General features: G+C 39.5%; 1 protein-coding gene across 25 annotated transcripts in view; it reads left to right on the forward strand.

The window, feature by feature from the left end:
* Dnah7b (dynein, axonemal, heavy chain 7B) overlaps positions 1-16,862 on the forward strand; it is a 307,481-nt gene that overhangs the window by 191,725 nt on the left and 98,894 nt on the right. For 24 of the 25 annotated variants that reach the window (XR_003954985.1, XR_003954980.1, XR_373250.4 and 21 more), the window contains one exon: positions 10,810-10,964. Coding sequence is in view for 22 of the 25 variants with exons in the window: in XM_011238490.3 (XP_011236792.1) it covers positions 10,810-10,964 (155 nt within the window). In the remaining 3 variants the exon portion in view is untranslated. Of the gene's footprint in view, positions 1-10,809; positions 10,965-14,635; positions 14,703-16,862 lie in introns of all 25 variants that reach the window. The other variant, XM_011238494.3, reaches the window with a different exon arrangement.

The raw sequence follows: 16,862 nt of genomic DNA on the forward strand, positions 1-16,862 counted from the left end.
TGTAGCAAATTATTAAGTAAAAGTCCTCAAGAATTAACACTATTATGTCGAAACAAGTAGTAACTGAGGACACTAAAAGGAAAGAATTATACATGCACAATTTTTAAGAATATTAAAATATTATTTTAAACCATAGCTGTTATGAATATACAAAGAACGAGGTTATATATCTAATCTACCTTATATGTACGACCTATAGACTGTCTGAGATATAAATTTAGCCTGGCATTGTTTTAAAATGTCCAGGCAATTTAGATCAATTTAATAAACGTCTAAAAACCACCTTCTTAAAAGGACAGCATTTTTTCTATGAGTTGTATACGCATAAGCAATTGCAAATTTGAGAATTAATAGCATCTGAAGGACGAACAATCTTAAGCAATTGTGAGCTCTGAGATATAGCATTGACTGTTAATATACAAATTAAGGTTTGATTGTTCAGCATTTTAAAACTCCATCTACAGCACACAACTAGATTATTTGTGCTGAAACAGGGGGAAACTTAAGAGACTAAGCATGTGATCTAATTTACATTTACTTATGTCTCATATAGGGGTTGTTATTAAACACAATAATTGGGATGTATGCATGCATGAATTCATAGAAGATATAAAAGCATGCATAAAACAATTTTTAACTTATATTTGGGATATTGATTGTTAATCTATTTAAAATGATGGTATGTAATAGGTCAATTATTAATATTTTATAATAACCAAATAAATTGCTGTATTGAACATACACTAATCAGGTTTTTAAGACACAATTTTTGTTATAGGTTTTTAAAAAATATACGAATATACTTTACAATTTTTATTAGTACCACAGTTGAAACTGTGTTTTGAGGTGAAAACCACTTTGACCTTGGCCATCCGCCCTTGGCCTTTCTCTCAGGCAGAAGAAGCTGAAGGCAGCCCAATTTGTTGTAGGCCAGAAAATTTACTCCGGGTCTTACTGAGAACAATATGGCTACTCTGGTCGGGACATGTGGAGGCTCAGGGCAAATGTGAACTCGGCCCTCTTCTGAGTTCACTGTAGGGCTGACCGCCTTATGGAGGCCTCTCGCATCACTATAGCTCTGGGATACTGTGTGTCTCAAGGTCCTGCCCCACAGCAGCCAGCAGCTAGTTGGGCCCACGTGGGCCAATGATCAGCTGGGAGGATGAGAAAAATGACTTTATAATAATGGGTTTTTTTGGCTAAAGAATTGTTTTGGGCACAGCTAATATTTAATTACCAATGAATATAATTAATAACAATTATAAAAGCTTTCTTATTTTTTGCAAAACCTTTTGTAGTAAACTAAAACCCTAAGTAATAAAAAGATATTGTCTCTGAATCTTTTGGGTGAGAGAAAGGATTTAAGGTAAACTTCCCTTGAGAAGCATTAGTTAATAAAACATTTTCCACTTAGGAAACAATATACACTGAAAGATTAAAACTCTTGGCTTCTTGTATAGAAGCAGAAATGATAAATTTTTTTTACATAATGTAGATCAATATTTAGCCATATTAGAGGCAAAATATTCTAGTTATTATAAACTCACTAGAAGCAAAACCTTTGCAATCATTAAGATGCAAAGGAGAGAGAAAACGAAACAATCCTTCGGATCTATAATAACTATATAAAAGGTAGGCAAACCAGATTGTAATGCCTTGATAAATTTTATGGTCTGATTGACTCATTATAAATTATGAATTTGAACTTCATTAAAACAGCATCTGGCTAGATCTGTAAAGAATTATTAAGTTCCTTTTGCAACATTAACTTTGGGAAAGTAAAACCCAATCTCAAAACTATTTATTACTTATAGAATTAATATTAGAAGTATTACTATCATATTACAAAGTTTGACTACCAATTAATACCTATGAATACATGTAAGCTTTAATAAAGAGATATTGTTTTAAATCTTATCTTTAATTTTACTTTTTAGGATAGGAACCACATTAATTATTATCTCAACTAGAAATGTCCTTAGAGACCCAGCCTCTTGGCCTGACTTATGCCACGCATTGGAAGGACTCTAAACTTGAGTTATCAATTTTAAGAATAACCATCTGGTACCAATGTAGCAATTATTAATCTTAACCAACAACTTATGAACTGATAGTGAAAACACGCAGAGCACATTACCAATAAAAAAAATGAAGCAGTTACATTTAGACCAATCAGAGAATATTAATTTTTCTACCTATAATCATGGAATAAAAAGCACTTTATCTTTGCCAAACACATTAATCACGTTGTAGAGAACCCTCCAGGAAAAAAATCATTTATCAGCTTTTTTACCTTGAAACTAAAAGGCCGTAGACTCTCCTTCTTTCCTATAACGAACAGTTTTTCTAGCAGGGGCCCTCCTGCCATGTGTCTGTTTCCTGGTTGAAGCACGTGGCAGCTCTCGGCTTTGCAGATAAAGGTTTTTTTTTTTAGCCATCTTTATTATTCAACATAAAACATAGAACATTCATTCATACAGACTGGACACGAACATACATGAATTGAAAACGTGAACAGATTGGTGCACCAGACAGTAGACAAAGACACAAAAGGGGCAGAGTACTTCTGCTGTAAAGCCCAGAGAAAACAAAGCATGGCACTCCTGAAATTTCTCTCTGCTTTTTGGGACAATTTCCTCCCGCAAGATGTAGGTTTTAACTGCGGCCATCTGCCTGATTATTAATTTCCTTTTAATAAACCCTTTCTTTTCTCACACCTAAAAATGTAGCTTCTGGGAGCTACAGCTAGCCACCTGTTAAGTTCCTAGCTTCTGATAAGCCTCACTGCTGAACCTAAGTGAATTAGCACTCAGGTTTAATGCTGTTTCAACTTAGCCCATACCGACCTTCTCCAGTATGAATTGCCTTTAATTATTTTCTTCTTCTATGGAGCTCCAAATCAGCAGTGCTTCTTCCAAATGTCCTCTGCCGTTTCACAGTCCCATGTGGGCGCCAGATCTGTTGTGTCTGACCAGCGGCTCACATGTCTGGGTTCTAGTCTGGAAAGACATCTTGGAAACCTGGAAGAGAAGAGGGGGGGTAGGCGGTGAGAGAGAGAGAGAGAGAGAGAGAGAGAGAGAGAGAGAGAGAGAGAGAGAGAGAGGAGAGGGGAAACCAACAGAGTCAGTCTGATCAAGGTTCCATTTTACTATTTCTGACACTCAGTTATGAAACAGGGGAAGGGGCCCGATTCCCGCCAAATCATCTTGGAGTAAAGTTGCAGGTGAACACGTGATAGCTCAGAATAGCTAGTTGGCAGGCAGTTGCAGTGGGAGTGGCAGGACGATAGGGCAGCAAGCTCCACCCTGATGCTCTCTAACACTGAAATCTTAGCAAACAGGTTTCAGGCTGGGGAGGGGAGGTTACAAGTGACAGTGTCTTTTGCCTTACAGAAGCTTTACAATTTTATGAACTCCTATTTGTCAATTCTTGATCTTACAGCAAAGGCCATTGCTGTTCTGTTCAGGAATTTTTCACCTGTGCCCATATCATCAGGGCTTTTCCACACTTTCTCCTCTATGAGTTTCAGTGTCTCTGGTTTTATGTGTGGCTCTTATCCACTTGGATTTGACCTTAGTACAAAGAGATAAGAATGGATCAATTCCCATTCATCTAAATGATAGGCGCCAGTTGTACCAGCACCATTTGTTGAAAATGCTGTCTTCTTTCCACTGGATGGTTTTAGCTCCCTTTTCAAAGATGAAGTGACCCTAGGTGTGTGGGTTCATTTCTGGGTCTTCAATTCTATTCCATTGATCTACCTGTCTGTCATTGTACCAGTACCATGCAGTTTTGATCACCATTGCTCTGTAGTACAGCTTTAGGTCAAGCATGGTGATTCCACCAGAGGTTCTTTTATCATTGAGAAGAGTTTTTGCTATCCTAGGTTATTTTGTTATTACAGATGAATTGCCCTTTCTAATTCGTTGAAGAATTGAGTTGGAATTTTGATGGGGATTGCATTGAATCTGTAGATTGCTTTTGGCAAGACAGCCATTTTTACTATATTGATCATGCCAATCCATGAGCATGGGAGATATTTCTATCTTCTAAGATCTCTTTGATTTCTTTCTTCTGAGATTTGAAGTTCTTGTCATACAGATTTTTCACTTCCTTAGTTAGAGTCATACCAAGTCATATTTTTTCTGATTATTGTGAAGGGTGTTGTTTCACTAATTTCTTTCTCGGCCTGTTTATTCTTTGTGTAGGGAAAGGCCACCAAATGCACAAAAAAAGGAAAGAATATTAAAAGCAACAAGAGAAAATGGTCAAATAACATATAAAGGCAGAACTATCAGAATTACACCTGACTTCTCCCCAGAGACTATGAAAGCCAGAAGATCCTGGGCAGATGTCACACAGACTCTAAGAGATCACAAATGCCAGCCCAGGATACTATACCCAACAAAACTCTCAATTACCATAGGTGGAAAAACCAATCAATGTATTCCATGACAAAACCAAATTAACACAATATATTTTCACAAATCCAGGCCATTAAAGAATAATAAAGGGAAAACTTCAACACAAAGAGGAAAACTAAGTTTGAGAAAAAGCAAAAAAATAATCTTTCAACAAACCTAATGAAAATAGCCACATGAACAGAATTCCAACTCTAGGAACAAAAATAACAGGAAATAACAATGACTTTTCCTTACTATCTCTTAATATCAATAGACTCAATTCCCGAATAAAACGACATAGACTAACAGACTGGTTATGGAAACAGGACCCAACTTTTTGCTGCATACAGGAAACCCACCTCAGGGACAAAAATAGACACTACCTTAGAGTAAAGGGCTGGAAAACAATTTTCCAAGCAAATGATCCCAAGAAAAAAGCTGGAGTAGCTTTTCTAATATTGAATAAAATCGATGTTCAACCTTAAGTTCTCAGAAAAGATAAGGAGGGACACTTCTTACTCATCAAAGGTAAAATTTACCAAGTTGAACTCTTAATTCTGAACATCTATACTTCAAATGCGAGGGCATCCACATTCATTAAAGAAAATTTGCTAGAACTAAAAGCACACATTACACCTCACACAATAACAGTGGGAGAATTCAACACTTCACTCTCATCAATGGACAGATTATGGAAACAGAAATTAAACATAGACACTGTGAAACTAAGAGAAGTTATGAACCAAATAGATTTAATTGATATCTATAAAATATTTCATCCTAAGACAAAAAAGAATATACCTTCTTCTCAGCACCTCATGGTAGCTTCTCCAAAATTGACCATATAATTGGTCACCAAACAGGCCTCATCAGATACAAAAATACTGAAAGAATCCCATGTGTCCTATTAGATCACCACGGACTAAGGCTGATCTTCAATAACAGCATAAATCATAGAAAGCCAACGTTGAAGTGGAAGCTGAACAACACTCTTCTCAATGATAACTTGGTCAAGGAAGAAATAAAGAATAAAATTAAATAATTTTTAGAGTTTAAAGAAAATGAAGCTACAACATACCAAAATCTATGAGACACAATGCAAGCATTCCTTGGAGGAAAACTGATAGCTCTGAGTGCCTCCAAAAAGAAGCTGGATCGAGCATACACTAGCAGCTTGAAAGCACACCTAAACGCTCTAGAACAAAAGGTAGCAAATTCACCAAAGAGGAATAGAAGGCAGGACATAATCAAACTCAGGGCTGAAATCAACCAAGTAGAAACAAAAAGAACTATCTAAAGAATCAACCAAACCAGGAGTTGTTTCTTTGAGAAAAATCAACAAGATAGATATACCCCTAGCCAGACTAACTAGAAGGTACAGGGACAGTATCCTAATTAACAAAATCAGAAATGAAAAGTGAGATATAACAAAAGAATCTGAGGAAATCCAAAACATCATCAGATCCTACTACAGAAAGCCTACACTCAACAAAGCTGGAAAACGTGGATGAAATGGACAATTTTCTAGACAGATACCAGGTACCAAAGTTAAATCAGGATCAGGTTAAAGATCTAAACAGTTTCATATCCCCTAAAGAAATAGAAACGACTGTTTCTGTTAATAGTTTCCATGCAAAAAAGCCCAGGATCAGATGGGTTTAGTGCAAAGTTCTATCAGACCTTCAAGGAGGACCTAGTTCCAGTACTCCTCAAACTCTTCCATAAAATAGAAACAAAAGGTACTCTACCCAATTCATTCTATGAAGCCACAATTATTCTGATACATAAACCACCCAAATACTCAACAAGGAAAGAGAACTTTAGACAAATTTCCCTTATGAATATCGATTTCAAAAATACTCAATAAAATTATCACAAACTGAATCCAAGAACACATCAAAACAAACATACATCATAATCAACTTGGGTTCATCCCAGGAATGCAAGGATGTTTCAAAATATGGAAATCCATCAATGTAATTCACTATATAAACAAATTCAAAGACAAAAACCACATGATCATCTCATTAGATGCTGAGAAACCATTTGCCAAAGTCCAACACCACTTCACAATAAAAGTCTTGGAAAGATCAGGAATTCAAGGCCCATACCTAAACATAATAAAAGCAATCTACAGCAAACCAGTAGTCAACATCAAACTAAATGGTGAGAAACTGGAAGCAATCCCACTAAAATCAGGGACTACACAAGGCTACCCATTCTCTCCCTACCTATTTAATATAGTAATTAAAGTCCTAGCCAGAGCAATTAGACAACAAAAGGAGATCAAGGGGATACAAATTGGAAAGGAAGAAGTCAAAATATCACTATTTGCAGATGATAATACACTTAAGTGATGCCAAAATTCCATCAAAGAACTCCTAAACCTGATAAACAGCATCAGTGAAGTAGCTGGATATAAAATTAACTCAAACAAATCAGTGGCCTTTCTCTACACAAAGGATACACAGGATGAAAAAGAAATTATGGAAACAACACCCTTCACAATAGTCACAAATAATATAAAATACCTTGGTGTGAATCTAACAAAGGAAGTGAAAGATCTGTATGATAAGAACTTCAAGTCTCTGAAGAAAGAAATTGAAGATCTCAGAAGATGGAAAGATCTCCCATGCTCATGGATTGGCAGGATTAATATAGTAAATATGGCTATCTTGCTGAAAGCAATCTACTAATTCAATGCAACCCCCATCAAAATTCCAACTAATTTCTTCATAGAGTTGCAAGGGGCAATTTGCAAATTCATCTGGATTAACAAAAATCCTACGATAGCAAAAACTATTCTCAACAATAAAAGAACCTCTGGTGGAATGACCATCCTTGACCTCAAGCTGTACTACAGAGCAATTGTGATAACAGCATGGTACTGATACACTGACAGACAGGTAGATCAGTGGAACAGAACTGAAGACCCAGAAATGAAGCCACACACCTATGGCCACTTGATCTTTGACAAAGGAGCTAAAACCATCCAGTGGAAAGAAGACAGCATCTTCAACATATGGTTCTGGCTCAACTGGAGGTTAATGAGTAGAAGAATTTGAATTGATCCATTCTTATCTACTTGTACAAAGCTTAAATCTAAGTGGATCAAAGAACTCCACATAAAACCAGAGAGAGTGAAACTTATAGAGGAGAAACTGAGGAAGAGCCTCGAAGATATGGGCACAGGGAAAAGATTTCTGTACAGAACAGCAAAGGCTTGTGTTATATCAAGAATCAACAAATGGGAGTTCATAAAATTGCAAAGCTTCTGTAAGCAAAGGTCACTGTCAATAAGACCAAAAGGGAAGCATCACATTGGGAAAAAATCTTTACTAATCCTAAATCAGATAGGGGGCTAATATCCAATATATATAAAGAACTCAGAAGTTGGACTCCAGAAAACCAAATAACCCTATTAAAAAATGGGGTATAGAGCTAAACAGAGAATTCTCAAACTGAAAAATACCAAGTGGCTGAGAAGCACCTAAAAGAAATGTTCAACATCCTTAATCATCAGGGAAATACAAATCAAAACAACCCTGAGATTCTACCTCACACCATTCAGAATGGCTAAGATTTAAAATTTAGGTGACAGCAGATACTGGTAAGGACGTGGAGAAAGAGAAACACCCCTCCATTTTTTGGTGAGACTGCAAGCTGGTACAACCACTCTGGAAATCAGTTTGCTGGTTCCTCAGAATACTGGACATAGTTCTACTAGAAGATCCAGGAATACCACTCCTGGGCATATACCCAGATGATGCTCCAACTTGTAATAAGGACACATGCTCCTCTATGTTCACAGCAGCCTTATTTATAATAGAAAGAAGCTGGAAAGAACCCAGATGACTCAACAGAGGAATGGATACAGAAAATGTGGTACATTTACACAGTGGAGTACTACTCAGCTATTAAAAACAATGAATTCATAAATTTCTTAGACAAATGGATGGATTTGGCGGATATTATCTTGAATGAGGTAACCCATTCGCAAAAGAACACATATGATATGCACTCACTGATAAGTGAATACTAGCCCAGAAGCTCAGAATCCTTCCTAGTATTGGGAACAAAATACCCATGGAAGGAGTTACACAGACTAAGTTCAGAGCAGAGAGTGGAGGAATGACTATCCAGAGACTGCCCCACTTGGGGATCCATCCCATAAACAACCACAAAAACCAGAAACTATGGCAGATGCCAACAAGAGCCTGCCAACATGAGCCTGATATAGCTGTCTCCTGAGGGCCTCTGCCAGTACCTGGCAAATATAGAAGTGGATGTTTACAATCATCCATTGGATGGAGCACAAGGTCCCCAATGAAGGAGCTAGAGAAAGTACCCAAAGAGCTGAAGGGGTCTGAAGCCCCATAGGAGGAACATCAATATGAACTAGCCAGTACCCCCTGAACTCCTTGGAAATAAACCACTAATCAAGGAAAACACATGGTGGAACTTGTGGTTACAACTGTATATGTAGATGAGAATGGCCTAGTCTGTCATCAATGGGAGGAGAGGCCCTTGGTCCTGTGAAGGTTCTATGCCCCAGTATAGGGGAATGCCAGGACTGGGGATAACAGTGGGTGGGTTGGGGAGCAGGGAGAGGTGGGAGGGGATAGCAGATATTCAGAGGGGAAACTAGGAAAGGGGATAACATTTGAAATGTAAATAAAGAAAATATCCAATTACAAAAAAAAAAAAGAAATCATAGAAGTTCTGTAATAGTATATCACCATTCTGTAAGTGTATCATAAATGTAATGAGGATGAACTGTTAGAGAGATTCCAAGAGATAAGAGGTCTGGAAAGGCTCTGTGGTCTATATGGCCTTTGAGCTGACCTTGAAACATGAGTAGAACTTAGACATGAAAAGATTGGGAAGAAGTACATTTTGGACAAAGAAACAGGATGAACCTGGTTATCATGGCTAAAATAACTGGAGAGGGTACAGCCGAACAATGAGGAAGTTGCTCAGCTTCTCTGGAGAAGTCTAAATGCCACTTAACACACATTTCTCCAAACTTAAAAATATTTCCAAAATGTGACAGTCTGAAAACCTTTACATAGTTATAATCTTATTTCTTTATAATTTACTTTCATATCCATTCATTTTCTGAAGCATACAGTTCTCTTCTTATTACTTTTATCTAAGATATCATACTATTCTTTGGTCTGATTACATTCAATTTTGGGAAATAAATTATCCAATGACATTCTAGATTCATATTATTATAGGAGTCAATTTAATACTGTCCTATTCCATTCCTATTTTCTTCCCCCCAATCCTTTCCCATTTTCCCCTACTGCCCTTCCCGTTCTGCATGAATTTTCTGTGCTTTCTCTTAAAAGACATTGGCCACAGTTCTGGCCAGTGTTTATTGAAACACTAAGCACTGATTACATTCACACAAAACAGAAAGCTACATGACTACATCTCTCAAAAATGTATCAGATACTGGATAACTTCTGATTCCCCATTTCTACACATAAGGTGAGTCCTGATTGTTGTTGCTCTTGCTTTTGACATTTTTCAGTGGGGATAAATCAGTAGGTAGAGTTTTCTCATGGAATGAATCTTGACCTTCAGCAAGTTCATTTCTGCACTTAGGAAGCTCACAATCACAAGGCAAGTATACAATGAGTTACATAGATGACATTAAATGTTTAAGTGTTTGAAACAAAGATGGGTCCATGGTTATAATCTACAGTGTTGACAACTACTATAGAAGTTTGATGATAGAAAGCTATGCTGTTCATTTTTCTTAGATCATTATAACTCTACTAAAGAGGGAGAGGGAAAGAAATAGATGAAGGATAAGATGGGAGGAGAGAGAGGAAGATGAAGGGGAGAGAGAGGGAGATGAAAAGAGAGGGGATGGAGAGGGAGATGACAGGGGAAATGGATATGGGAGGAGGGAAACTTGAGGGGGAAGAGGGAGATGTGGCAGGGAGAGAGAGAGAGAGAGAGAGAGAGACGAGGAATGAATCAATTTTTTTCTCTTGTACAAACATCAACACACAGAAACACACAGACCTAAGGAAATGAACTAAGCTGGTTAGGTCAAAGGATTAATTGATAACAAATCTATGTAGAAAGTAGAGTCTCATTGGAGCATATTTTACAATAACTGAATGTATTATATAGCATGTAATTTAAAATTTAGAGATTGTAATATTCCAAAAGGAGTTAAATGATTCATTTCAACTTTGTGAAATGGCCTTGGCAGTTTTTCTATTAGTTTGCTCAGACTAAATATGCCTATGTCAAGAAAATCATTTTTCATCACTGGAGGAGTAAAATATTCCTAACAAAGGCTAAACTTAGAGTCATCTGAGACCGACTAGTGCAGTCATGTTAGACTAATTATGGTCCAACCAGAATTATCTCTTCTCTGTTTCAGGAATGCAAGAAGGTGGCCTCTGATGATAGACCCTCAAGGTCAGGCTAATAAGTGGATCAAGAACATGGAGAAAACCAATAGCCTTCAGCTCATTAAACTAAGTGACCCTGACTATGTCAGAACTCTGGAAAACTGTATCCAGTTTGGAACTCCTGGTATGTAAGATGAGTAACAAGTGCAGGTGTGGAAATGCCCAGATAGAGCACAATAAGCACACACTTTGTAACTGTGATTTGAAAGCATCTGTGTCAGGCTTGCTGTTTTGTTTTTTGGGTATTTTTCGTGGCTTTTTCAAGACAGGGTTTCTCTGTGTAGCTCTGAATGTCCTAGAACTCTTGTCCTAGAACTGTAGAGCAGGATGTCCTTGAACTCAAAGATCTACCCTCTTCTGCCTCCTGAGTGTTGGGGTTAAAGGTGTGCCCCGCCTCCACCTGGTTTATTAAGTGATGACCTGGCTGAACTCTCATTACTTATTAATAATCAAATGAGGACCTTCCAGACAGTAAACCTCTAGAAGACAGGGAGTTACAAAGTACAGTTGTGGGGCTGCCTCTAAGTTGGCTGTTTTAATTTGTATCTACCTGCTTTTCTTCAGTTTTCATTATTAATCTTCTACAGTTAAAGTGTCTACTTAATAATGCTATGCCAAGCATAGTTGAATACAACAGTTAGTTTCATTTTCTGTTTCTTCTTGAATTATGCTACAAAAGTGCCAGGGAACTTGAGCAGATTTTGCATGTCTAACTATCATCTGGCATTTGCAATGGAGAGATTAGAAAAATGACAAGAATTGTCTTAAATTAAGGTCTTGAGCAGGTGGCACACTTGCCAAAACAAAATGCATTGTGTTTGTAGTCTGCACTAATTGGGTCCTATTTTAAATCTGTGTGGCTTATCAAACTTAGCCAAATAAAGACAAGCACTTATGAAACTATAGCATATGTGGCTCCAGAAGAAGTTCCTCAGGTCCCTCTTGCTGTAAGAGCTGTATAGCTCCAAAGGACATAACAAGCATGCTGGCAGTCCCATAACATCTATGTTTATTTGTTAGTAATAAGTTTGGTTTCAAGTTTTAATTATAATTTTAGGATTTTAGTGTAAGCGTGAAATGAAAATAACTCTAAATTTCTTTTTAAGACTTTGTCCACAGACATGCAAACACACATGTGATATTTCTTTCTATGCTATTTTTGAATTTTAAACTTTTAAATTCACATTAAATTGACACATAAATGTACACAATTATGCTATGCCATGCAATTTTCATACACATACATTCTTTCAAACCTTGGAAAACATATTTATATCCTCAAACATCATTTTATATGGTAAAAAATTCAAAGTCCTTCTAACTTTTTACAACAGTGTACAGTACATTATTTATAGTTACTTCAGTATGACATAGAATAACTTGTATTGTGGTGATGTAGGAGCTACACAAAAAGGGAGCCATAATCTCTACTCTTCAAATATATTGCTTGTGTGATTTCAGAATCATTCATGTATTAACATAATAAAGACAGAAAGTGAGAATCTCTCACAGGAGGACCAGTGAACTGATTGTCTCTTACATAAGGACCAGAGTGGTATTCCTGGTTGGCCCCTTAGTTCTGGATCCAGAGTCTCTGCCTTTGCCATTCAGTGTTTAGTTCAATGACTCAGTTTCCTCACCTACACATTAGCTGTGTAATGTGAGGGAGAAATCACTTATTATTTATTGTATAATTAGTGTCAGATGGCTGCTCAGTCCATAGGGTTTGTCAGTGGTATAGCTTGTGTTGGCTTTTTTAATTACTGAGGATCTTTCAGAATGTGATAAGTGGCTCACTTATAATATCTTAAAACATAATGAAAAAGCCATAGGTGATGCTCTGTGTGAATTCAGAAATACCAGAGAGAATTTCTAGACAGAATTGTCACTTTAAGTTCTTCAAGCAATTGAAATTAATTAATTAATTAATTAATTAAAATATTAAAATGTTTGGTATGATGAAAGTAAAATGGTCCATCTGCTTGTCATTCTTGACATTTTTTTTGAATCTTGGTTATAGATTTTGATTTTTAAATTTCATAATTGTAGGGCAGGTAATAGAGGTGAACTATCTAATGCTTTTGAAATTATGCATCCTAATCATGGGAGAGAAAGACTACTTTGGGTATCTTAAACATCCATCAGTGAGATGCAACAGGAGAGAACAGAGGACTACAGGTCACAATGTACAGGGTGGGGTGAGCAACATTGCACAAACCCTTAAAGATGTTTCTTATATGCTGTGCACCGGACTTAAATAAGGTTCTGTGTTTTATCAACAAAAGTTGGAATCCCACTGTAGCTCTTACCATGTCATTTATTAAGAAGGCATGTGAAGCCAGGCGGTGGCGGCTCACACCTTTAATCCCAGCACTTGGGAGGGATAGGCAGGCAGATTTCTGAGTTCAAGGCCATCCTGGTTTACAAAGTGAGTTTGAGGCCAGCAAGGGCTATACAGAGAAACCCTGTCTTGAAAAAACCAAACCAAAAAAGAAGGAGGAGGAGGAGGAGGAGGGGGAGAAGAAGCAGGGGAAGGAGAAGGAGAAGAGGAGGAGGAGAAGGGGAAGGAAGAAGAAGAAGAAGAAGAAGAAGAAGAAGAAGAAGAAGAAGAAGAAGAAGAAGAAGAAGAAGAAGAAGAAGAAGAGGAGGAGGAGGAGGAGGAGGAGGAGGAGGAGGAGGAGGAGGAGGAGGAGGAGGAGGAGGAGAAGGAGGGGAAGGGGGAAAGAAAGAGGGGAATGGGGCAAGGGAAAAGTGGAAAGGGGAAGAAGGGGAAGGGGAAGGAAGGGGAAGGAGAAGGAAGGGGAAGAGGAAGGGGAAGGAAGGGGAAGGAGAAGGAAGGGGAAGAAGGAGGAGAGGGAGAGGGGGAGAGGAGGAGGGAGAGGGGCAGAGGGAGAGGAGACAGGAAGAGGGAGAGGGAGGGGGAGGGGGAGAAGGAGAGGGAGAGAGGGAGAGGGAGAGGAAGGAGAAGAAGAGAGGGAGAGGGAGAAGAAGAGAAGAGAGGGAGAAGAAGAGAAGAGAGGGAGAAGAAGAGAAGAGAGGGAGAAGAAAGAAGAGAAGGAGAAGAAGAGGAGAAGAGAAGGAGAAGAAGAGAAGGAGAAGAAGAAAAAGAAGAAGAGAAGGAAAGGAAGAAAAAGAAGAGAAGGAAAAGAAGAAAAAGAAGGAGGAGGAGGAGGAGGAGAAAGAAGAGAAAGAAGAAAAAAAAGAGGGTTCCGAGATCCTGGGTTCGAGTCACACCTCGTGCCTTGGTTTACATCTGGCAGAGTGAGGAATGAGTGTGCTTAGATACTGGTGGTTTTTCTTTTCTGTTGCTGTCTTGTTTGTGTTTGTGATTTCGTCATGGGACAGACTGTGTGTATGGTGCCGACTGTGGACTTGGACTGATGTTAGGACAGAATTTGTCAGTGATAGTTAAGAAAAACAACTTGGCATGCATCCCTGGCCGCACACAGCAGCAGGGCCAGACTGAGAACTTCCGGCTTCGGCAGCAGCAGCCAAGGCAGAGATGAGGTGCCACGTGGGAAAACATGGCCCAGGGGGGAACACTGATGCGGAGGTTTCCTTGGGATGCCCTCCCCACCACTACCACCACAGATTTCACCGCCTGCGGGACGGGCAAGAAAAGAAAGAGAGGCGGCCCCACCTGGCTTCCTAGAGCTGCCATGATGCCTGCTGGGTAAAGGCCGACTAGAGTCGCCACCTCCTCTGCCTCCCCCCCCCCCCCTCCCCGAGTTGGTCCAGTGCAGCCAGCTGTGAGAGCTGCCTTCCTTTCCCTGCCCCATGTGTTTTCTCTTCTAGGACAGCACAGCCCTAAGCTGCTAACCAGTGAGGAAGACATCTGCCCCACTTAAAATTTCTGTCCCAGGTAAGGAGCACCTACGAGTCTAATCACCAGGCTCTGACAAATGTGTATAGAGGTCTAGAAAAAGGTGAGCTTAGACTGTAAGGAAGAGCAAACCTCCAGCAGACTCAGGAGAGATAGATACTAGTGAAAATAGAGATAAAAGAGATTAGAGAGGTCCGAGATGAGAGAGATACCCCAAATGAGAAATATTTAGAGTAGAACCAGTAAGTAAGAGGCAGAGAAGGCGTATTACGAGAGAGAGAGAGAGAGAGAGAGAGAGAGAGAGAGAGAGAGAAGAGGCAGAAGAAAGAGAAGACAAGAGGGATCATAGACAAGAGAGAAATTTGACTAGAAACTTGGACACAGTGGTAGGAGAGAAAGAAAAGACAGGATCTAGATAGGAAACCTGGGCAACAGAAGACCGAGCCTCAGCTAAAAAGGCTCAGCTGTGTCAGACTCAAGTTATCTATTTGAGATACACCCTTCGAGGTGGAAAACAGTGGCTAAAGGCCAGAAAAAGACTGTAACTACACCAAGGCAAGTAAGAGAATTCTTGGGTACCCTTGGTTTCTGCAGGCTCTGGATACCTGGGTTGGCAACTTTAGCTGCCTGTTATACACCCTAACCAAGGAAGGGGAAGTGTTTTTGTGGACCCCAGATCACCAGAAAGCCTTTAGAGAATTGAAAATGGCCCTACTGATGGCCAGCCTTTGCCTGACCTAACCAAGCCTTTCACTCTTTATGTGGAAGAGAGATCAGGGGTTGCCAGAGGAGTCCTTACTCAGACTTTGGGACTTTGAAAAAGGCCAGTGGCTTACCTATCCAAGAAGTTAGACCCTGTTGCCAGCGGGTGGTTTTCTTGCCTGAAAGCTATTGCTACCATAGCTCTGCTTGTCAAGGATGCTGATAAGCTCACTCTGGCACAGCAAATAACTGTAGTGGCACCCACACTCTTGAAAGCATTATCCGAAAGCCCCCTGACTGATGGATGACGACCAACGCTCCTGTGACACATTATCAGAGCTTTCTTGTTGACTGAACGAGTGACTTTCGCTCCACCTGCTGTCCTCAATCTCTCTACCCTACTACCCAAGACTTCACCTACTCATCACTGCACTGACATTCTGGCAGAAGAAACTGGAACTTGAAATGATCTGAAGGATCAGATCAGCCTTAGCCTGAGAGTTCGAGCTGGTACACCGATGGCAGTAGCCTTGAGGTTGAAGGTAAGCAGAAGGCGGGGACAGCAGTGCGGTGGTGGACAGAAAGTGATCTAGGCCAGCAGCCTCCCTGAAGGGACGTCGGCCCAAAAAGCTGAACTTGTGACTTTGATACAAAGAGGTCTGACATCTGCAGAGAACGACCTAAGATGCTGTGGCTAAAGGAAATCAGATGGCAAATCTAACCGCCAAACAAGCGGCCCAAAGAACAATGATCCTGGCAGTCAAGGAGCCTAAAGATTATTATGTCAGAGAGACCAGCTTTAGATACACCCCTGAGCACTATCAAGTTATGGACATTATTTGACCCACGTGGGGGCCAAGAAATTAAAAGGTCCTTTGACTACTATGTTACAGGACTCACTGACTTGGCAGAAGAAATAGTCAAAAGCTGCAAGGCCTCTGCTATGACGAGGTAGAATTTACAGAAATTAAGCCAGCTAGATATGGCAACAAGTACTTATTAGTGTTTATAGACACCTTTTCAAGGTGGATAGAAGCTTTTCCTACCAGAACTGAGATGGCGAATGTGATAGCCAAGGAGATCCTAGAAGAAATCTTCCCGAGGTAATGGACCTGCCTTTGTTGCCCAGGTAAATCAGGGACTGGCCAAGATATTAGAGATTAGTTAGAAGTTACATTGTGCATACAGGCTCCAAAGCTCAGGACAGGTAGAAAAGATTAATAGAATTCTAAAAGAGACTGGTGCAGACTTGGTGCTCCTTCCCCATGCCCATCACTGTCTTAAATGATGTGTTTAAACCTACATGTTGTTGTAATAATTATCTGAATGCTAAGTTAAAAGGATTGCAGGTGGTGCAGAAAAAAGTCTGGTCACAATTGGCTACAGCGAATGAGCCGGGTACCACAAAAGACATCTCACCAGTTCCATCCAGAAATCTGATCCACATACACCTACATCATGCCCAGACCCTCAAGCCTCACTAGAAGGGTCCCTGCC

Source organism: Mus musculus, chromosome 1 (assembly GCF_000001635.26).
Source record: "Mus musculus strain C57BL/6J chromosome 1, GRCm38.p6 C57BL/6J".
In the NCBI taxonomy this organism is placed as follows: domain Eukaryota; kingdom Metazoa; phylum Chordata; class Mammalia; order Rodentia; family Muridae; genus Mus; species Mus musculus.